The following is a 22293-nucleotide window of genomic DNA, read 5'->3' on the forward strand; positions in this document are numbered from 1 at the left end:
GCTCGTCTCTGCATACAGTGAGCCGGCTCGTCTCTGCATACAGTGAGCTCACCAAAACCCAGGAGTGGGCACAATGCTTTTGAAAGCATTCTTTGGGAAGCAGTGCTGCAATATCTGTTTATCCTAAAGTCAAACCAGCAGAAACAGGACCCTTTAAGCTCCTCGAGGGCTCCGGGAGCTCTTACTTGGGAGGTCTCAGAGTGTATCACACCCACCGAAATACACACATCTAATATAAATAACTTCTACTGTAAAAAAATTTGAAAGGATTTTTAAAATTTTGCTTTTGAAATTATTTGGCCAAGAGTAACACAATTAATTTATGGCTGGCTCTGATTTCTCGGCAAACATCAGGCATGTTCAGGAATTCTTGGGAAGTGAGAAAAATCTAACCTACAAATTGTTTTCAAAAGTAATAACATCTTTATGAAGACTAAATTTAACAATTAATGAAGTTGACAAGATGTTCCACTTTGTAGAAATTTAATTACATACTTATAAATTTTGATTTTGCAGTTTTCTTTTCATATTTTAGAGCCTATAAATTTTTTTAGGCCTCAAACACTTTTATAAACCCTTGAAAAGCTTATTGGCCCCAGGCACTGTGCCCGTCATCTGCAGACTAAAACGGCCTCAACAGCGGGCATGAGCGTTTGGACCCTTTCCCGAGAAGGACCAGAAATGATAACCATGTCATCAGCTCTCAGGCCCTATAGGAACTTGAGATGCCTTTGGGAACACACCAGCTGTTCCTGTGTTTAGGTTATTGTTTTGTACTCTGGTTCACTGAAAAGTGGTAATTGACATAGAATAAATATGTTCACAACCAAAATATTATTTCCCCAAGCCTTCTGGATAAATGAGGCTCAAGCAGTGCACGTAATCCTCCCTCGCCAACCACCCTCCCCGGGTGTCTGCTCTCCTGCCCTCACATAGGACGCCCGGCGAGTCCTGATGCTGGCCAGGACAGGGCTCACACCTAAGCAATCCACGTGCCCTGGCTCTCAGATGGATTAATTTGGATAGGAAACTCCAGATCCAATTTCAACAACTAGTCATTTCTCCTGTTAGAAAAACGTTTAAGGGAGTGGCGCAAAGACTTTTTGGAGACAGATCGTCAGTGAGAATAATTGAAAACAGCATACCATTCTCACGAAAAAGCAGTGTGTCTTGGTACTTCACAGAAGCCTCTCCCCAGTGCCCACGTACGAACTAAAACATCCCTAGAACATTTCCCGCAGGCCACAGGGCCGCCGCACAGCCTCAGGTGGTCAAGTCCCGAGACTTGGGCTTACAAGTCAGAGAGGCCAGTCAGACTGCTGGCCAGCCACGTGGTCTGGTCCCAGCTGATGGCCAGGAAGGACTCTGCTCCTCTCTGCATGCCTCTGGAGCAGCCAGGGAGAAGAGCCATCACCATCTACTCACTTCTTAGCTCCTGGCCTCCAGGGTACAGCCAGTGGGCTTGGTCAGATATTCACAGGGCCACGTTTCCCTAGCAGGGAGGGGTGGCTACACTGACAGCTGATGTAGTTGGTAAACCCATTTCTCCTCAGGACGTGAGTGGGCAGGTCAGGCTGAGCTGGTCTGCCCCAGACCCAGAGAGGAAACTGGGACTAGGCAGTTATGCTTTGGTCCGGCCTGGCTGTAGGCTCCAACCCAGCTTTGCCAGAAAGGCACTTCATTGGGAATACTGAGCACGGGATTAGGATCTGGCTTCCTAGTAGTCTATGGTCCTTGGGTGCAAGAACCCCAGAGAGGAGGAAGGGAGCAAGGAAGGGACTCAGGCACCCAACGCTCATCACTCCAACACTCACCAGGTTTGACCTTGGAGTCTGGGGGCCCAAGACCTGTATACTTTGTGTTCCCATTGCCAATATCCCTTCTTCTTGAGACCTCCTCACTCTAGGTCCTGTGTGCTTTCCACACCCTGTGTTGCTTCTCTAAGGAACCATGCAGACTCAGCTCAGCCATGGCGACGGCACTTCCCTTCACGTGGAACGTTCCGGCTACAGCTCTGCGGAGAGTGTAAATATGGTCTTTATAGAGATGAGGCCGGGCGCTACTCCACTCAGAGCCTTGGTGCTGCTGAGTTAGTGTTGGCCTTGGTGCTCTGGGCAACGCTGCCCTTTCAGAAGCGCAGCCAAGAGAAATACTGGCTGCGCACTTTGCACTGTTCCAAAGGGAGAGCCCTGCCACTGCACACCAAAAATGCAGTTTCATTGACAAAAAAGATTTCCACTCTTCATTTCAGTTTATCTTTGGGGGTCTCTCCACTGAAGCTGTGACTTTTTAAATGTGCTTTGTGGAAAACATCTACCAGTAAGTAAATCCTCATACATTTAGTCTTGGAAATTCAAAAGCAAACACAGTAACTTGCTTGTGTGTACGTGGTTGCGGGTAGGTGGGGAGTGGACAATGTCAAAACCAGCAGCTTTCATCCAGCACGGAAAGGAACGAGAGAACCCGCACCGGCACCTGCCTTGGGTGGCCTCACGCTGGTGCTCCTGTACCCCTGAGGCCCCCAGAACCGGCGGGTTCATCCCCCCTGTGTACAAAAGAAGAGACTGAGGCTCAAGAAGCTTTCCAAGGACACACGGTGAGGCAATGAGGCCACCAAGATTTGAGCCGAGGGCTCCTGACTCCTGTATTTACCTCGGTTACAGATTTCTCATCAAAGTAGGACATTTTGAATCAGCCATTTTAATGGAGCCACAGGATAGTCTTACTGCTGCACTTTCTGCTCCTCAATCATTTTACTGCTGCCAGTTTTCCATGCTAAGGAGTCTGTCTGACTCATTTTCATCCATAATTTAATTTTCTGACCTTTGCCGCTGGTGCCTTTAATGTAAGAAAAGGGCGTGTTTCAGCGCAGGAGGTTTGTTAGCGTCCTGCTCTAAAAGGTTTCCGAGGGAAAACTGTCTGGAAATGTGGTTGCTGCTGATAGAAGCTGATGGGTCCTGAGTATCATGCCAAGTGCAGAGTGCAGGGGACATGGAGAATTTTTTTGTAACAAGAGAAAATACTAAATACCTCTTTATTAGTTTATTCCTACTCCATGATTCTAGAGAGGATGTCATACCTAAAAGCCTTAAAGGAAAGAACTGCCTGATTTGCCCTAAAGATTAGGAAAAAAAAAAAAAAGAAAGAAATTCTACATTATCAAAAGATACTAAAATAGTTGAAAATAGGCAAAGGACACCAAAAGGTAAGCAAAGTAGAAAAATAAATCACCAGTAAAGATTTTGGAAAGGTATTCATACCTTGACAAATAAGTGTAAATTTTTATTTTTTAAATCTGGCTGACTGGCAAAGATTAAAAATAGTCCGAGGGACACAGAGATTAAGTCAGCCAGGGCCCCCCACCCTGGAGTTCACTCAGGTTGGGGAAAAAGAAGAGAGCTTTAGACTATGAGCTCTGGACCATCCAGACCACCTGGGTTCTGACAGTGGATCTGTCCCTTATAAGCTAAGTGACCTCAGAGGTGTCACCTAATGTCCCCATACTCCCATTTCCTCATCTGTCAAATGGGTGACTACTAGCTACCTCACATTTTAAAACACTTGCCTTTTTTTTTTTTTAAGATTATTTATTAGAGAGAAAGAGGGTGTGCACGAGCAGGAAAGGGGCAGAGGGGGACGGAGATGGAGGGGGAAAGAATCTAGCAGACTCCACACTGAGTGCAGAGCGTGACACGGGGCTCAGTCTCACAACCCCGAGATCATGACCTGAGCTGAAACCAAGAATTGGACGCTTAACCAACTGAGCCCCCCGGGTGCCCCTAAAATGCCTGCTTTTAAAAAAGACCCCTTGGGACACCTGGGTGACTCAGTCAGTTAAACGTCTGCCTTCGGCTCAGGTCATGATCTCAGGGTCTTGGGACTGAGCCCTGCATTAGGCTCCCTGCTCAGTGGGGAGTCGGCTTGTCCCTCTGCCTCTGTCCCTCTACCCCCTAGCTCGTGCTGTTTCTCTCTCTCAAATAAACAAACAAAATCTTAAAAAAAAAAAAAAAAAAAGCTCTTTGTAGAAATGTCAATGGAAAGCTGAAACAATTCATGGCACCCACAAAAGCAGCTCAGGCTGGGAGTCTGAGACAGACCCCCCCACTCTCGCAGTGGGCCAGACTGTCCCTCTGAGAACCCCACCAGAGCTCCATAGCGGCCCTGCTGCTCGTTTTCGGGGACGGGGATGTTTTGCGGGCCTCTGCCAGACCTTCGGTCACCAGCATTCCCATCAAACGGCCTCTCCTGTGTTTCTGATTTGGGAAAGAGCTGGGGGCCCTCCCACGCCTGCTGCACGCTCTGCTCCAGCCGTTGGGGACAGACTCTGACTCTCTGCCTCGGTCCCTGGGGCTAGGGGCTGAACACAAGCAAAACCTTTTTCTCTTTCCTGAATGCTCTTCCTGGAGGTCCGGCCTCCCCTTCCCCAGGATGGAAGAGGCACAAGGCAAAGAGGGGAGCAGCTGCTTGTACCACATCTCCCAGGCTGGTGCTGGGGGTCCTGATCCATCCCTTGAGGGTGAAGAGGGCTAGTCGTAAATGGGTGAGAAGCTCTCCCTGGAGGATGAAGAAGGAGAACCCTGGGTTAACTGTCAGTGGTAACACCTATGCAGACCTTTCTTCGGGGTGCTTTATTAGGCACTGGGGGCAGAGAGGGGTGATCAAGACCACTCCTGCCCTTCCATTAGGTTCCTGGTGGGGAGGATCAAACACAGTGCCAGGGCTCAGGAGAAGCCCACCTAAGCTGTCTAGCAAAACCCCAAAAACTCAAACTTTTCTCATTTAACCAGTATGTATGGACTAAACAAGCCAACTACAATCAGGAATGACTTTGAGAAGTCTGATCTACAGGGAGAAAGCTAAGTACACCTGCCGCCGATGCCCCTCCCTGACATGCAGAAGAGAAAGGGCAAGAATGCACAGGAATTCAAGTTCAAAGAAGGCTGGTGACGTCAGCTTGCCCTTGCTGGGCATCAGAGCAGCCCCCATCCTGCCCTAGGCTTCCACGACCCGGCGCAGGACCTGCCAGGGCTGGGGCTCCATAAATAGTTAGGGTCAACATATACATTCGTAGAAAGAACAAGATGGAACTTTCTTAGCACTTTTGGTCTTAACCATTCTTGGTTTGAGGACTATTTTGAAGAGAAGCTGAAGCAAATTGTGGCAATTTTATTTTTTTTAAATAATGTAGTTCAATGGCTAGGTCCTGAAAAACTTCTGCAGGTTTCTGAGATCAGTAAAGAAGAACCTAGCTTCTTTGGACCTTGGAGACTCCAGTTTCAACCTTCTTGCTGATGAGACCGACATCCAGGAAGCCGCCAAGAGAGGTGGGGTAGGGGTGGTGAGAGGCTTACAGTAGCTGCTCAGATCCCACAGCAGCACCTGTTCCTTCTGACTGGGATGCCCAAGCTCAGTGAAGTCCCAGAAAATCACAGAACCCATCTGGTCTCAGTTTCAGAAGAGAGCCACGGACCGGAAGGCTTCCTAGACATCATCCTTCAAGTCTGAAGACCTGCTTACAGAACAGTGACCTCAGAGTGCGTGAGCTCTGAGTATCTCGCCCTAAATGGGCTTCCTTTGGAAAATACACGAATTGGGCTGAATAGGACTGGTCCCCCTCAAAAAAGCTGTTTGGAGGCCAGTGTCTGAATCTCAAAAATATCCTGCAACCTCTGGCTATGTGGCCAAATTCTGGACACCGCTTGGGCACTGTGACTCTGTGGAAGTTCATCACTAAAGACTGCAACTGTCCCTGAGCACTGTCACTAGAAAGACAAGCGTGGAGTCAGAACAGAGGTGGCGTGAGCCAACGTCAGCCCTCGGGACTCAGGAGAGCAGTAACCCATCTCCCTGCCTGGGACGGAGCTGATCCATACTGTGATCCTTACTGCGGCATGTTGATAGGCACATCTCTTTGCACAATATGACCAACCTAAAAGATAAATTAACTCTAGGAACTCCACAGAAATTATCTCAGCAATCCCTACAACCTTGGGTGAGGTACATATGATCTCCCTTCTACAAACCAGGAAGCCTGAGAGTTTGCAGAGGTAAGGAAGCTTGCCCAAATCACACTGATGGAGTCAGAGCTAAAAGTGGGCCAGGAATCCAGGCAACCTGACCGCTAGCCCTGGACTCTTGCCTTTCTATCATGTTATTTCTCAAACTTACAAAACTAAAATCCCCCCTCACTGCAGGCCTGTGGCTTCCAGCTGGAGCCCTGCTGGAAGTTGTGCCTGCCTGGGGGTGCAGCCAGGGGGGTGGAAGGGGCAGGCAAGAGTGGGGACTCCATATCCACACCACAGGGAGGTCTGTGACGTGCACACATCTGTGTCCCCAGGCCCATGGAGAGACTGCCTGCAGGCCCTGGAGGATGGCCATGATACCAGCTCCATCTACCTGGTGAAGCCAGAGAACACCAACCGCCTCATGCAGGTGTGGTGTGACCAGAGACATGACCCCGGAGGCTGGACTGTCATCCAGAGGCGCCTGGACGGCTCTGTCAACTTCTTCAGGAACTGGGAGACCTATAAGGTGAGGACCCTGGGCCTGTCCGTGCTGCCCACAAGGTGACTGGGCCACCCCAAGAGCCTGACAACCAGTGAGAGAGCCGCTTGGGGGGAAGGGGCATGCTGACCTGTCAGGGCCTTTGTGGCCCCATGCAAGAAACACTTGGGGTGAGAGAGACACTGGACGGGGTCATTTTTGCAAACCCACCAGCGATAGTGGGGAGCAGTAGCCCCTTCCCTGCTTGCCACTGGCAACTGCTGCAAGATACGACTTAGGTGTGCAGACCACACAAGGCCCGTGGACACGGTGGGAATTTCGAAATGCTGGTGTGGGGTGGCCCCTCACCCCAGCCCAGGTATGGGGAGCATCCTACTCCCAGCTGGGGCTTCCGGGGGAAGACCTATTCTCGCAGCCCAGAAGGGGCAGGTCCCAAGGGTCTGTTGTAGGGAACTGCAGGAATACTCGGGCCCTAGTTCCCAGGAAGTTGAGTGCTCATCCTGGTGGTAGGAAAGGCTGCTGGGCTCAGCCATAATCTGCCCCCTTCCTCTAGACAGAGCGGTACTAAGGATGGCCAGAGTAGCTTGGTTCACCGAATGCCGCCATGCTCCATGCCAAGTGCTTCCACCTATTACCTGCTTTAGTTTCACACCAATCCGAGCACAGACATACGAGTAACTATGGTTACAGGTGAAAAGAGGAAAAAAACCTGCTCGGGGCTGCACAGATACGCAGTGGAAGAGCAGTGAGCCAAGGCCTCTGACACCAAAGCTTACAAACTACCCTGGCCATGACGTTCACATGTGGCTTTGCATGGCCCCTTCCTGTCCTGGCTGCTCCCAACCTACCTCCTGCCCAACCTGTGTCCTTGCTTTCTTCTCTTTCTCCTCTGCTTCCTAACTGAGAGGTTCCTGAAGACCCGCTCCTTCACCCCTCCCTCCTCCTGCCCATATCATTTTTCTCCGAGGCAGCAGAGCACAGTTGTTAAGACTGGGTTCCTGGTTCAAATCCTGGCTCACCCACAGGCTCTCTGTGATCCTGGGCCTCTGTGGACCTCGGTTCACCCATTCTAGGGAGGATAATAATAGTACCTAGCTCTTAAGAGTTGGCACGAGGATTAATAAAAGAACCTATGTGAAATCCCGAAAATAGTGCCTATGTACCGTACTTGCTCACTAAATACTAGCTATTGTTATCATTAATGAGCCCATCTATTTTTTAAGACTTTGAGTGCCACCACCTGGCTGATGATTCCTTAAAAACTACACATAAAAACGTAACAAAACCACTGATTTCAGACCTAGAAAGGAGCCCGGGTGGATGCGGCACACACTTGTCACAGCCCATTCCTGTCTGGTGCAGGGAGCTGACATGAGACCCTCACACAACAGCTCATTCCCAGACAGGGACACGGACACTCAGAGAAGGGAAGGATTTGTCCAAGGAACTCTTGTTGCATGCCTACTGTGTGTTTTGGGCTCTCAGTTTACCTCATTACATGCGTTCCTACAACAACACGGTAGGGAAGGCAACACAGTGTCCTCTGTGTTCACACCATGCCTGGCACACGGTAGGCACTCTTTAAAGAGTCTTGAATGATGCATGTTTGAGGCTCAGACAGGCAACGTGACTCATCAAGTCACAGCCAAGTACAGAAGTGGGGATTTGAACCCAGGCCTACCTAACGCTCTGCCCATTTCTGGTCTCCTCTGTCCAGGGCTGGGCATCCAACAGTGGGGGCCCTGCTGGCTGAGGGCACTGCACACCTCACAAATGCTCTCCTCTGTTTTCCCCAGCAAGGGTTTGGGAACATTGATGGCGAGTACTGGCTGGGCCTGGAGAACATCTACTGGCTGACGAACCAAGGCAACTACAAACTGCTGGTGACCATGGAGGACTGGTCTGGCCGCAAAGTCTTTGCAGAGTACGCCAGCTTCCGCCTGGAGCCTGAGAGCGAGTACTATAAGCTGCGGCTGGGGCGCTACCACGGCAACGCTGGGGACTCCTTCACTTGGCACAACGGCAAGCAGTTCACCACCCTGGACAGAGACCATGATGTCTACACAGGTAGGACCCAGTACAGGGCAGGGAAAAGAGGTCAGCCAAAGCCAGAGCTTCTGACTCCGGGCCTGAGAACAGGAAGGTCCCAGGGCCCCGTGGCCCGACCCTGTTCCTACTCCCTAAAGGTCCACTCCTCTGCCCACAGACCCCCTTCACAAAAGTTGGGTCAGAGTGGCATTTACAAAAAGGGAAAGGGAAAGAGGTGTACAGATTACACATCTGTGGGCCACTCTGGGCCAAGCGCTCACATCACTTCTCTGCCTGAGGCATCAGGTGTCACGGCCACACACCTGGGTGATAATGCTGGCCCTGCCTCCTACCAGTCATGTGTCCTCGGACGATGCTGCCTAATCTCTCCGAGCCTCATTTCCACATCCGGAAATTAGGACAAGGCGTACCTTGCAGGGTGGTAAGAAGGTCAGAGACAAAGTACCTCGAGTGCTTTGTCTGGGACTTGGCAAATAGGGCTCAGCCCAAGTGGGCTTTTTTTTTTTTTTTAATTTTATTTATTTGACAGAGAGAGAGAGACAGAGAGAGAGGGAACACAAGCAGGGGGAGTAGGAGAGGGAGAAGCAGGCCTCCTGCTGAGCAGGGAGCCCGATTCGGGGCTCGATCCCAGGACCCTGGGATCATGACCCGAGCTGAAGGCAGATGCTTAACCGTCTGAGCCACCCAGGCGCCCCTCAAGTGGGCTGTCTTTGTGGTTACTATTATTAGCACGTACTGGTAATGAAGTGCAGTAAGGGAGCTATTAAGACAGGTAGGAGACACGACGTGATTTGTCCAGGGTCACATGCCTCAAAGCCAGGTCTTTACTAAGAAGATTTTATTAAATAAAAAACAAGGAAGAGAGCAGAAAATTGTAAGAGGCACAGATATAGTCCAGCCCTGAGTCCAGATGTCAGCCTCGCCCCATAGTGAAGCCTCTCGAGGCCCCACACCCAGTTTCCTGACATGAGGGCCTCTGGGCCCTAGCTCCCTGGCAAAGCCAGCATGGCGCTGCTCCTGTCTGAGGGGCCAACCCTACCTCCAGGCCAAGGCTGTCTGTTCTCATGGGCAAACCTGGCCCCCACCCTGCCCCCTCCATTTAGTCCTGGTCTGCAGGCTACTACCTCCTCTTTAAGGACTGTCCTAGGAACTACCTGCTCTTGAGGCAAGCTCAGCTACCTACATATGGAGGAGGGAGGGCCTCACTCCAGGTCCCCATGGTAGGCACGCTCTAGCAGGCTGTTCTTATCACACTGGGGGACATTCAGACACCTGTCTTCTGACTGGCCCCAAAGGGGCCCCGAGGAAGCAGTATGTCTTCTTTGGCCAGGGCTGCCAAGGCTTCCAGGAAGAGCAGGGCAGGAAGATGACCCTCAGAGCTGGTCAGATTCTGCGGACACAGGGCCGGTACAGCATTTCTTGAGGGCCATCATGGAGAGCAGGGAGAAGACCGTCAGGCCTGTGGGGCAGCACAATCAGTGGACGGCAAGGAAGTGAGCTCTTGTCCCTGGAGTGCTGCAAAGCAAGCTCAGGCTTCCACTCACACAGAAGGCTAGCCGTGGCATGCCAAGGGCTCTTTCTGCTCTGCAAATCCAGCACCGCCATTTGGTCCTTATGGCCTCAAGTGATGGCCTAGAGGAGCCTGAGAAAAATTCTGGGAACACCTGGACTGCAGAGGCTCTGGGTGCCTGAGCGGAGTCTCCCTTGAGCTTCTGCCTCAGCCAGCCTGCTGCCTCCTCATGTTATCGCAAGGCCTCAGCTGGAGCAGGGCCATCAGCTCCATTGGGCCCCAACCCCCAAGCCTGCTTGGGGCAGCCTTTCCCTGAGTGGGGGGTCCCTTTCCCAGGCCTGCTCAGGAAACTGGGCACCCCCTCTTTTAACTAAGAGCAGCCCAAGCAGCCAGAGGCTCCTCTTCCTTGTCCTTCCGGAGAAGGCCAATGTCCCTGCACGCCTGCTTGCACCTTGCCCACACTTTTACTGGTGTTCCGAACTGCTTGTCCTTGGCAGCAAAATCCAGCCTGATGTGATAGTGCCAAAAGTTTTATGAAAATATCTTTCTTTTGTGAAATCATAAAAAAATATTTGGCTGGAATACAGGCTGGGAGGAATAGAGGAGCATTTCATCTTAAACACTTCCTGTGTCATTCTATAAAAACTCTTGATCCAACAGTTGCAACTCTTAAAAAATGCCTAAGAACCCGGTGGCCTCTCCCCCGCCCACCCCAGATTATTCTGCTTCCTATCCAAACCCCCCCAGGCGCTTCCCCCCCGCACATGCCCTGGGCTAACTGCTTAACCGTGTGCCCTCCTTCCATCCCCACAGCAGTCCTATGGGGGAGGCACCATGCTTAGGACAGTTCAGTGGCTCTGCAAGTTGCAGGTCACAAGGCCGAGCCTCAGAGGTTAGAGCAAACCTGAAGCCCAGCCCACCTCTCAAGCATTCCTGTTCCAAATGCCCCACCCCCAACCAGAGAGGGCCCCGCTAAAGTCCCCGCGCAAATGATGGACTCGGATGAAACTGCCTCTTCCCTTGTCTCCTGCAGGAAACTGTGCCCACTACCAGAAAGGAGGCTGGTGGTATAATGCCTGTGCCCATTCCAACCTCAATGGGGTCTGGTACCGCGGGGGCCATTACCGGAGCCGCTACCAGGACGGAGTCTACTGGGCTGAGTTCCGAGGAGGCTCTTACTCGCTCAAGAAAGTGGTGATGATGATTCGGCCCAACCCCAACACCTTCCACTAAGTCAGTGGGGTCCCCTCCTGACCTCTCGTGGCCGTCGCCAGGAGCCTGTCCCGGCCACACTGCCCCAGCACCAGGAGCAACTCCCCATCAGCTCATCAGGGGGCCGGGAGGATGGGGCCACTGGATTCTGTTTTCCCAAGTCACTGCAGCAGATAATGGAATGGAATCGACACAGTATTCTCTGTCCCTGTTGCTTTTCTTCCTATCAGAGATCCCCTCAGGCTTCCACACAGCACAGGACTACAGACAAATCCTTCTTCAAGGAAGTTAAATCCCAGTAACAAAACACGACTGCACAATACCTTCATAATACACGTGTGTGAGCCGACCTTATGCACGTGTGTGTATACCACATATATATGCACTTAGATATATACCACGGGTACTATATCTAGATACATATATAGGTTTGGTTATATACCTAAAAACACATACATTCAATTCTCAGATGTTGACGTTGTTACCAACAGCTTTGCTCTTAGGAGAAAAGCGTTGCATTCATTGTGCTCCTTGAGCCTAAGAGCCAATCACAGACTGTGTAGTTCCAATTCAAAGAATAATCCCTGGTGTCCACGTGCCGGGATTCTTTCAGGAGTGTCTACACACTATTCGCTCACCTGGGGGCTCCCTCCTTCCCTTAAAGAACCCCTTTCGGCACCTGATCAAATTTCAAAATCCCCCTCCCTCTCCACTTCTAGACTTCCCTACATTCTCAGGACTTTTCCACCATCCATCATGCATCTAGCCATCCATCCATCCATCCATCCATCCATCTATCCATCCATCCACCTACTCCTTCATCCAACACCATTCAGGAAGTATCTTCTGTGTATCAGTCCTTGGCCACTCACTGCAGTTCCAGGTACCTTCTCTGCTCTTCTGTACACCTTCCTACCCACTCCTTACCTTTTCTGTCATTTCATCCTTTCTTTCCAGGCAAGATTCCTTAGCCTCTGAGTAGAAAACAGTGTGGGCTCCAGGTTTCTGGTCAGGAAAGGGAAGGCCAGGCCCGACAGCTAACTCCCGGCCACATAGATAATGTATTCGCAGTTTTGTATGTTCCATTCACACTTTAGCCTTCAAGTCATTTTAACCGTCACAGAAATAATAACCTACCTTGCCCAGGAGATATTCAACTGAAAAGAAGTCATCACCCGATCGTTGGGGCCCCCGAATGGCTACAGACCAAAGGTCCCATGCTCTCAGGCCGACTAGAGTCCACATCTCGTCCCCAAATGACACTTCTCTGGAGAACAGGTGCCACAAAAATGACAACTGGCCGCTTCTCATGAGCTCCTGAATAGCCAGGAGCTATTCCCCGGACCTTGTGGCTGGTGCGCTGCAGCGTGTGGCCTTCTGAGTCCTGTTGGCCATGAAGTGTCAGACTCAGTACTGCCGGGACTCTTGCCAAGCAGGGAGCAAGAGATGAGTCAAGAAGGTGAGACTGCCCCGGTGGGCGCGTGAATGGGGGTGTGCGAGATGTTGGAACGTTTGGTACTGTCCATGTCTGGGTGTGTGCCTATTACCTCAGCGTTCTCACGAAGTGTACCATGTAGCATGTTTTGTGTATATAAAAGGGAGGGTTTTTTTTTTTTAATATATTCCCAGATTATCCTTGTAATGACACAAATCTGCAATAAAAGCCATCAGTGCTATTTGGACGTATCTACACTGTGTGTTATTGTTTTAGGATGCCTTCCTGGGACCTCCTATATCAGGGAGGTTTTACTCAAAAATGAGTAAAACCAGGAATAGAGTCAGCATCAGGGACATACACCAAAATCACTTAAATCACACTCTCCCTATCTTTGGTTTCCACCTACACCATCAGGAGTCCCAAAACAGCACCCTGAAGGCTCTCTGGGGCTTCACCTCCTTACATCCAGCCATGTCCTCAATGTCTCCACTGAACGTCCTAGAAGCACCTCCTAGACAGTGCAACCAACCCCTGAAACGCCTTCCCCCAGGTCTGGTCCCACTTCAACAAAAGGCACCATTTGTCAATTGCTCAGGTCAAAAACAAGGACTTTTCCCGCTGCCTTGCCAAGGCCAATCCATCCATCCGTCCATGGAAGCCCTCTTCTCTGCCTTTGTGTCTCCTCTCCCCTCAACTACTACAACAGGTTCCCCAAAGACCAGGAGCCCTGCGCCTCTGTCTCCCTCATTCCAATCCAACTTCCATACTAGCTGCCAGAAAAACAAATCTGTGGGCTGGGAAGTCATCTCTAGGCATAACAGGAAAACCCCAAAACCAAAAAGGAAAAGACTAAGGGATATGACTAAAGAAAACCCCAAATCTTCTGCCCTCTGAAAAATAAAACATGACTGAGACTGAAGGCAAATATCAAACAAGAAAAATATGGGATTAATATTCACGCTATACTAAGAACTCTCTCAAATTAAGAAGAAAGATACAAATGCTGTGATAAAAAACTTTGTAAAGTATACAAACTCATTAGAACACAAATGGCCAGTAAACAAGAAAAGGTACCAACCTCAGTAATAACCAGAGAGGGACATTAAACCAAGCACAAACCATCACGTGGTGCCTATCAGATTGGTAAAGATGAAAAAAATCTCCATGTTGACAAGTGGAGAAATAGGTACTCTGTGTATGCAAGTACAAATTGATTCAATATATTTGAAGAGCAACTTGGCAATGTGGGTACCAAATATGGATATATGTATGCATCAAAACTGAAAAGCACTTATACCTTTGGACCCAGCAATCCCTGTTCTCAGTGGCCAAGTAATACTGCCACATGAGAGCTGTTTTTAGCAAAGATGCAGTTGGGGAGAGACAGATGTTTATTACAGCCCTACTGTGTGCTTGGAATTGGACTTCCTGTTTTCTTATGTAACCTTCACAGCAGCCCTGTGAAGAAGGGACTGTTCTCACTTCACAGGAGAGGAGAAAATGAGGCTCACAGTCAGATTGCTGGTAAGAACGCTCTAGCAGCAGTTAATCCAGAAGGTGCTGGGTGTCAGGCACTAAGTAAGAGTTCTCAACTTCCTTCTCCCAAACCTCTAGTTGGTTGTTGGGGTCATCAGCTGTTGTGTGCTATTTGGTGAGAATATCTCGACCTTGGCCCACATCACAGCCAGGCCTCCTCACACACCTCGAGTGCTGTGTCCAGGACATAAGGATTGATAATAAAGGAAAACAGGGTCCATCCCGCCTTACTGGTCACTGGTCTTGGATCCAAACCCAAAGCAAAGAGTTCTGGAAAGCCATGCTGGACAATGTGGAGCAACGCTTTTTCTAAACTAGTTGGGACCCAAACAAAAGCAGGCCATGATACCAGCTGTTTCTCCCAACCCCCACCCCAAAACCCGAACCTGAATTAAACCACACCCCGGCTATATGGAAGGAGAGGAAGGAATAAACCCATCAGACATGTGGAACTAGCTCTCCTTGGTGTAAAATGGGGGTTTGACCAACAGCATCCAAGAAGAGAATGGAGGGGGGCGGGGGGCTCAAGTGCAATGTGCCTTAGTGTCTGGTGTGTGGCTCCACTGGCACCCTGAAGTCTGCTCAACTCAGACCAACACCACTCCCTTCTCTCCCATCCCAGCCAGGGGCCTTTTAAGGCCTGCAGTCATAGGAGTGCTACTGTCACTAAGGTCTCCATGGTGAATGCACCCACAGACCTCAAGGAAGTCAGAGAAACCCAGACTTTCTCCTACCCCAGGCAAGCCCCCACATTCCAGTTTGGGCCAAAACCTTGGTCGCTGGGGGCCACTGACCTGCTGGGCTTATGTGGGCAACAAGGCAGGAAGACAGTGATGTTCTCCAAGCAAGTGACACTGAGCAGGACCCCCTCCCCCAAATCTTGCCAATTTGAGCAAGACTGAAAAAGACACCTTTGAACTACTGAAAACAACGGTCATGGGAGTCTAGGATGCTCGTAATCTACAGATGCCTTTTGGGAGCTCCAAGGTCCTCCCTAATCTCCGGAGACCACTTCGTCTGTTATATGCTATCTTGTAAAGACTGGGTTATAGCAAGACAAAAGCAGACAACTGGAATAAACAAAAAGGGGATGTCTTAAGTGTAGCAAAATGTTAAAAAAGCACTCTTTCTGCCTCGGTTTTATCTGAGACACCAAAGCTAAGGGCAAAATAAAAGCTGCCAAGTGTCCCATATTCTAGAGCAGGGTGCAGGACCATCCCTATGGGAGGGTGGCCCCAAACGGATTCTACATTAGAGGACTGCCCATCTGTAGCCTGTGTAAGAAGTGCAGAAAAAATATACCGGGGTAGGGGGGAATGAGGGGTCCTTACGATATGCTCCCTGGCCACCACCACCACAGGACAGGTGGGTGCTCTCCCTCATCCTAAATCAAGGGAGAGGGACTTCGAGGGACTGTTCCAAAGGAGTGGCAAGGGCCAGCATTGGCACTATCAGCAGATTCATGGCTCGAGTCCCCAGGTCTGTGGCAGAGAGAAATGAGAGCAGACCGGAGCAGATGCCAGGCCCACAGAGGGACACCGCAGAGGGAAGGATATGGCCTCCTAGGAAGCGGAGGGCAGCCTGGGGGGGGGGGGGGGGGGGGCGGTGCAGGGGGGCCCAGGAGCCAAGGAAGGAGCCATAAGTGGTGAGGTGGAGGTGGAATATCACCATCACAGCGGCTGAGTCCAAGGTGCTCAGAAGGGAACCTGTCCAGCAGCAGCCGCCACCGAAGAGCACAGTTGCCTGAGCATCTGGTATACCGACAGGGCACAAGCTCTGAATGACGACTGGATGGGCCACATAAGATGGGCCTTGACCCCCCCCTTTTTTCCTCTCCCCTGGTCCAACCCCAAGGCTGACAAACCTTGGTGGGCATGCAGGAGGCAGGAGGGCTGCAGGGTCCAGTGACAGCGCTGACTGTGGGCCCTCCCTCACCCCAGGCCTCTGAGTCTGGTCGGGCTTCACAAGTCCAGACCTCTGATTGCTACGCCGGGCTGTCTGCAGTGACCGGGTGGTTAGAACAGATGCAGCTTTTTCATGCCTAACGGCAGAAAGACAAAGAGCCTTGCTAAGCTTTCAGCATCGACTGGGAGAAGAGCTAGTCCACAGGGTAGGCTGGAAAGGACACCGGGGAAAAAATTAAGTTGGTTTCTTCTTACACCTGACTGAGTCCAGCTCATTTAATAAGCTGGTTACATAAGGACACGAGGTATCTCCCAGAGTCCATGAGCAGGGACGCAGCTGGGCCTCACGAGGGCCAGGACCCAGAAATTGCCTGGAAAGCCTTCAAGAGGCAAGGCAGGAGCTTTCCCAGATTTTCCCCCTTCTTTTCCTTTTCCCTCGCTTGCAGGTCTCTCTGTTTCTCATTGTGCATCCATCTGCTTTTCCCAGCATGGAATTCCTGAGCTCACATGTCCTCCTGGTCTCAGTGCCAACAAAGACTTACAAGCACCCTCCCTTCCAGTGCTCACTCCCGGCCAGAGGCTCCGGCTGGCCCACTCGGGCCAGGTGTCCACTTCAATCCTATCAACTCTGGTTGGAATGAACACTGCTGCTGGAGTTCAGTGCTGTGGGGGGCAGGTGGGGGTGGTTCCCAGGTTCCTAGGAGGAGTCTCAGCCTGGATCTATATCCAAGAAGGTGTCTACACTGTACTTCAGCAGCTGTTCATTCCCCTCCTCTCAGAGACCGCATTTTGCTGGCTGGGTGGATTCTGTCCCACGACCCATTAGATGGTGTCTATTCCTCAGCACCTACCCCCCCCCCACCGCCCCACTCCTGCTCTACCCCACAAAGCACACCCAACCCTCCAGGCCCTGCTGGGTCACTAAATGGGACACCTGGCTAGGCCCAGATGGGCTCTTCCTGCCCCTCCTGGATTCACCGAGTTTCTCAATAGTCTCAATAGGTGGCAACAAGGTCCCCACTGCTGGAGTCTTCCTGGCAGTATTTTGCTCTGGATTACACTCATGCCATCTACCATCTATGGGGTGCCGTCTGTGTGCCAGGCACCATGCGTGTCTCCTTAAATCTCGTAACAGACCTATGAGGTGGGTCTTCTAGTTATACTCCCTTTGACAGAATAGAAATCAGGGCTCGGAGATGTAAGTGACTTGCCCGAGAACACGCAGCCTGAGCTTTACCCTCTAAAGGCCAGGATTTGCACTCCTGCTTCTGCAGCATTGGATCACTGTCCGCAAGGGCAGAATGAAACAACCAAGGCCCCCTTCTCACCCTGTGATCAACCCCTACACATCTGAGAAGCGTAGTGGCCTCCTGCCCATAGCAGCAGTTATGTGAGCCAGCCCGCCAGCCCATGTGCGCGGAAGTAACTGGATGGACAGTAGGTCCCCAGATGTCAGGAAGCCAGGGCTGTTTACCAGGGCTAAAGGCTGGGCTGTCCCCGTCTTGCTTCCACTTGTCCTCCAACTGACTGACTCAGCCCCACCCTTTGGCAGTCCCAGTGTCACCCTGTGTGCCAATTCTGCCTGGTCCAAGCCCTGGGCCACATCATCTGGTAGCTGGGTCCCCGTCTGCCATGTCCATGCCTTCAGGCCTGGAGCTTCCTTACATAGTGTCTCTCAGATCCAGAGGCAAGCCTGACCCTGACCTAATCTTGGATTCTGCCACTTGTGGACACAATGCCTTGGTACCAACCATCACCGAGACATTCAAGTATCCCCGTCTCTCCTAACATGGGGCAGCCTGGGGCAGGTCCACCCACACAGGAGAACCCAGACACAGATAACCCCTGTCCTCTCTGCGGCCTTCCCAAAGCACTTCCACGTGTGGCAGCTCCCAGGTGGACAGGACATCTGGTTATCCCATCCCCTGTTCACCACTGGTCATGATAAATCTGGCTCTATGGGCTGGTCAAGGGGTGCTCCTTCCCCCCGTTTCAGCATGTGCACCCTCTGGAGACTGAGGGACATCTCCCGAGAAGAGAAGAGAGCTCCTTGGGCAGGGTGGATGAGCCACATTTGCCCTGACCCTTAGGGAAGCAGTCGTCCAGAGCCTGGAAGGGTAATATAGAGGCATGGAATTAGAATTCCCTTCTAGAGCCATGTGATGACAGAGGCCAACACCCTCATCATCTCCAAGAGGGAAAAGAATAAGAAACAGCACAAAGCCTCCTTGGAGCCCAGAATGCTGACCAAGCCCCAGACAAGTGTGCGGGCATGGATTTCTGTCAGCCTCCTCTCCAGCGGGACCCAACAGCGAGGCAGCCCTTCTTCATTGCTCAGGACAGCGTGGGGCCATGCTGGGGACACAGGAGAGAGAGTAAGGACAGACGTAGCTGTTCAGGACACAGAGGTGGGAGCAGAGGGTGGCCGAGCAGTTGGGTGGGAGGCCAGCAGGCCTGGCTGCCTGACCTCGGGTGCAGGAGAGCCCAGGGAGCAGCTTCTCTGCCAAGAGCACAAAGGATTGGCAGGTAGAGAAATGTGTATTAAAACAAAATGCCACCTTTCACCTGACATTTTCTCATAAATAAAAAGGGGCGAGTAGGACCTAGTGCTGATGAGAGTGGAGCCGACAGGCATGCTCACACTCTTGGCCAAGTGGAACTGCCACCTTTCAGAGGGCGTTCCCGCAGGAGCTACAGGAGAGAAGTCACAGATAGTCCATCCAGCAATTCCTCTTCTCGCACTCAGTGTTCCGGAAATACTCCACAGGTGAGTAAAGACACACTGGTAAAGATGTTCTCCACCACACTTTCAGTTGGCGGGACAGCACAGAAGCCACCTGCCTGCCCGTCAGTCGGTACACAGCTGAATGAACCAGCACGCACCCAGGCCCAACTCAGCGAACCACGCAAGTGCCTGCCACGGGTGCCACGGAGCCACTGGACAGAGGAAGAAGTTCTATATGTGCCGCCACCAAACAACATTTGTGACTCTTTACATGGAACAAAATGTAAGGTGCAAAACAAAATGAATAAAGTGTCCCCATCTTGGTTAAAAAAGCACAATATTATTTGCATCCTTCCCCCCCAACATACACACATGCACATACATTAGCATATGAGGATTAAAATGTCTGGACGCAAACACACCAACTGTTAATTGTGGTTGCTTCTGGGGGGTAGGCAAGGAAGAACGGGATTTTCACTTCTTACTTCACAGACTTCTTTTTAGTGTGAGTTTTACAACAAACAACATGTTACTTTTATCATCTAAAAAGTTTCTAAGGGAATGAGTGGGCACTGAAGGCCCCTCTCCAGCACAGCTTTCTGGGTGGCCACACAGAATGGACGTCTTCCAGCTTCCTGAGCAGCCATTCCTGGACCTCTGAAAGTCTGCACACATTATCCTCTAAAGCCCAACACACACTTGAGTATGGAACTACAGCCTTTCTGAGGGTAACTTTCTAGGCCCTTCTCAGGCACCCTTCTTCCTTACAGAACTGCAAGAATTCATTAGCTCTCAGAGTGGCAACCACCCCCTCTTGTCCTACAGGATTTCCTCCCCTCAAAATTAGCTTCTGAGATAGACCTAGCACTTCCTGCTGCTCTAGAGATCAATCTTACAGTCTTTTGTGTGCTCATTTTACAGTTGGGGTAACAAAGTAATAAATGTGGGGTAGTGATCAAGGTTGTGAGATGTGTTAGTTATCCATTGCTATGTGACAGATTTCCCCCAAAATTTAGTAGCTTACTTATGTATTATTACTTCACAGCTTCCCTGGGTCAGGAAGTTGAGGATATCTCAGCTGGGTGCCCGGCTCAAGAAGTCTCAAGTTCTCAGTCAAGCCATGGGCTGAGGTTGTGGTCTTATCTGAAGATTCCACTGAGGTGGTTTCTGTTTCCAAACTCACATGGTGGCTGGCAGGCCTCAATCCCTTGAGGGGGGGACTGACAAACACAAGGCAGCTGGATTCCCCCAGAATCCAAAAGACAGAACGAGATCCAAGAGACAGAGTGAGAGAGCGCAAGCCCCTCACATTGAAGGCACAGTCTTTTAATAATCTGATCTCAGAAAGGATGTCCCATTATTTCTGTCATATTCTACTTGTTAGGAACAAGTGAGTATGTTCTGCCCATGCTCAAGGGGAAGGGATTAAATAAGGACAGGAATGGGTCAGAGAGCACCGGGGCCATCTTACAAGCTATCAACCACTCAGAATCTTTCAGATTCTTGGTGTCAATTGTATTAACTCTCCCTTCAAACCAGCAAGGAGACGTACAAGGCACCAGGTTAGTCCTGAGGATGGAGAAACTCACTAGACCTTCCCCCACCCCCAACCTCTGTCCTACTTAGGGCTCGCTGACCAGGGGCGGGGGTGGCCCTCAGTCCCCCATCTCAAGCCTCCACTCCACACAGGAGGGTCTCCAGAGACATTCTTTCTCAGTCCACTGTCCGGCTTTCCTCAGAGGGTGAAGGCCTTTTACAGGGAAATGCAGCACATTCTGAGGTTTCTGGCCTGGCACTGGGTCAGACTGGGTTAGGCACTGCTCACTGTTAGGAAGTGGCACCGCAAAGTGGTGAGACCTTTAACATGAGTCCTGTTTGGCTTCTGCAGCTGTGAAATGTTAAAAATAGTGCCTCCCTCAGAGGAAGGAGCATTGGGAGGATTGAATGAGATAATTCTGATAAAGTGCTCAGTGCAGTGCCGGTCACATGGGAGAGAATAACCAAGGAGTTGTCATTATTACTACTGTGAGATTCTGACTAGAAATCTGGACACGAAAGGTCAAAGCAAAGCAGTCATCCTGATGAGTACACGGATTCTTATCTGAAAACACACTTTCTCTTGCACAAAGTGGGTTATGCTCTTACTTCCTTTTGGGGATCAGACACAACTTCTTGATGCAGAGAAATGCAGACTGCAAGTCCCCCCTGTGTCCCAGAAGGGACAAAGGTGACAAGGTGCTCAGCTCTGGGCAGCAGAGCAAATGTCTCCCCTACATGCTTTCCTCCTGCACTGTTTCTCACCAAGGAGATAGGGGCACTAGACAGAGGGTACGTGAGTTAAGGCTGGATGGAGACCCAGCCAGAGCATGAGATGTTGAGTTGCACTTGGTATCCGCCTCGCATATGATATTGGCTAAGTCATATGTCAAATTTCTCACTCACAAAATGGGGGTTTTAATACATCCCCTGGCTTTTTGTAAAAATGGAACACGACTGTGAAGTCCCAGAGAAATGTGAATTTTAAGGTAACAAATCTTCAGACTATAAAAGTAAAGGCAAAATTCTCTTCTGGAAGGGAGAGATTTAAGACAATATGCAGCTGTCCATTCTGCAAAATAATGGAAAAGGTTTCCTTCATTTGGGATGGTAGTTGTCTTTGCGATTCTTCTGTTGACTAAGAAGCATGTCTGAGATGGGTCAGAGGGCAGCTTTTCCCTGCCTGCTGGGCCTCAGAGAGGATGGATGCCTCAATATGAGGAAGGGGTAACTTGATCAAAGGCTCTGCTTGGCTAGGAAAGGGAGGGCAACAGGTCAGCCCTGAAGCATGTGGCCATCAGGCAAAGAGGAGAAAGGGCATGGCCTAGGAGCTCCAGGAGCAGGCATTCCAGAATGCAAGCTTAAACTTTTCTTTGTGGCACTAACATCCCCTGATCCATCCTAAACTGTAGTTCCCTAGAGGAGGAAGGAGGAGGCTGGCTCCACATAGGTCCAGCTGCAAGGACTAGGTAGGAAAGGCAGAGATGCTGGGAGGAGGGATCAGAGATTTGGAGCAGACAGCCAGCTGAGGCACCATGCAACCACCAGGATGGATCTGTGGAACAAGTGAGTATTCCTTGGGGATCCTTAGAAACACGTGGGGCGGAGAACTGAAAACAAAAAAGTCTGGATTTCCTGCATGTGGAATGGAAATTTTTCAGTTGGGCATTAAAGGAAAGGATTACCCTTAATGCTGGCGAACCTGGGGACAGCTGGATAACAATGTGGTCACCCCAAACTGTGAGCCAGTGGACTTGGTCCTGGGGTGGTGGTGGCCACTCTGATCCATGTTCTGGGAGCAGAAGTGCTACTAGCATCAGACAGTCCAATCCCACCTGCCTTCTGTGGGTAGATGGAGAGAACACTGGGCTTGCCCTTT

General features: G+C 50.7%; 2 protein-coding genes across 6 annotated transcripts in view; one reads left to right on the forward strand and one right to left on the reverse strand.

Annotated features, from left to right (window-relative positions):
* Nucleotides 1–12961, forward strand: part of ANGPTL2 (angiopoietin like 2) — a 35140-nt gene extending 22179 nt beyond the window's left edge. Inside the window, exons 3-5 of the mRNA XM_025888335.2 lie at nt 6338–6531; nt 8301–8571; nt 11097–12961. Coding sequence (XP_025744120.1) covers nt 6338–6531; nt 8301–8571; nt 11097–11296 — 665 coding nt within the window. The 3' untranslated portion in view covers nt 11297–12961. The remainder of the gene's footprint in view (nt 1–6337; nt 6532–8300; nt 8572–11096) is intronic.
* The window catches only part of RALGPS1 (Ral GEF with PH domain and SH3 binding motif 1), a 267587-nt gene that overhangs the window by 132283 nt on the left and 113011 nt on the right, over nt 1–22293 (reverse strand). The gene's annotated exons all lie outside the window — the stretch shown is intronic.

Source organism: Callorhinus ursinus, unplaced genomic scaffold, assembly GCF_003265705.2.
Source record: "Callorhinus ursinus isolate GAN/ISIS: 27379988/994484 unplaced genomic scaffold, GSC_fseal_2.0 scaffold24, whole genome shotgun sequence".
NCBI classification, from domain to species: domain Eukaryota; kingdom Metazoa; phylum Chordata; class Mammalia; order Carnivora; family Otariidae; genus Callorhinus; species Callorhinus ursinus.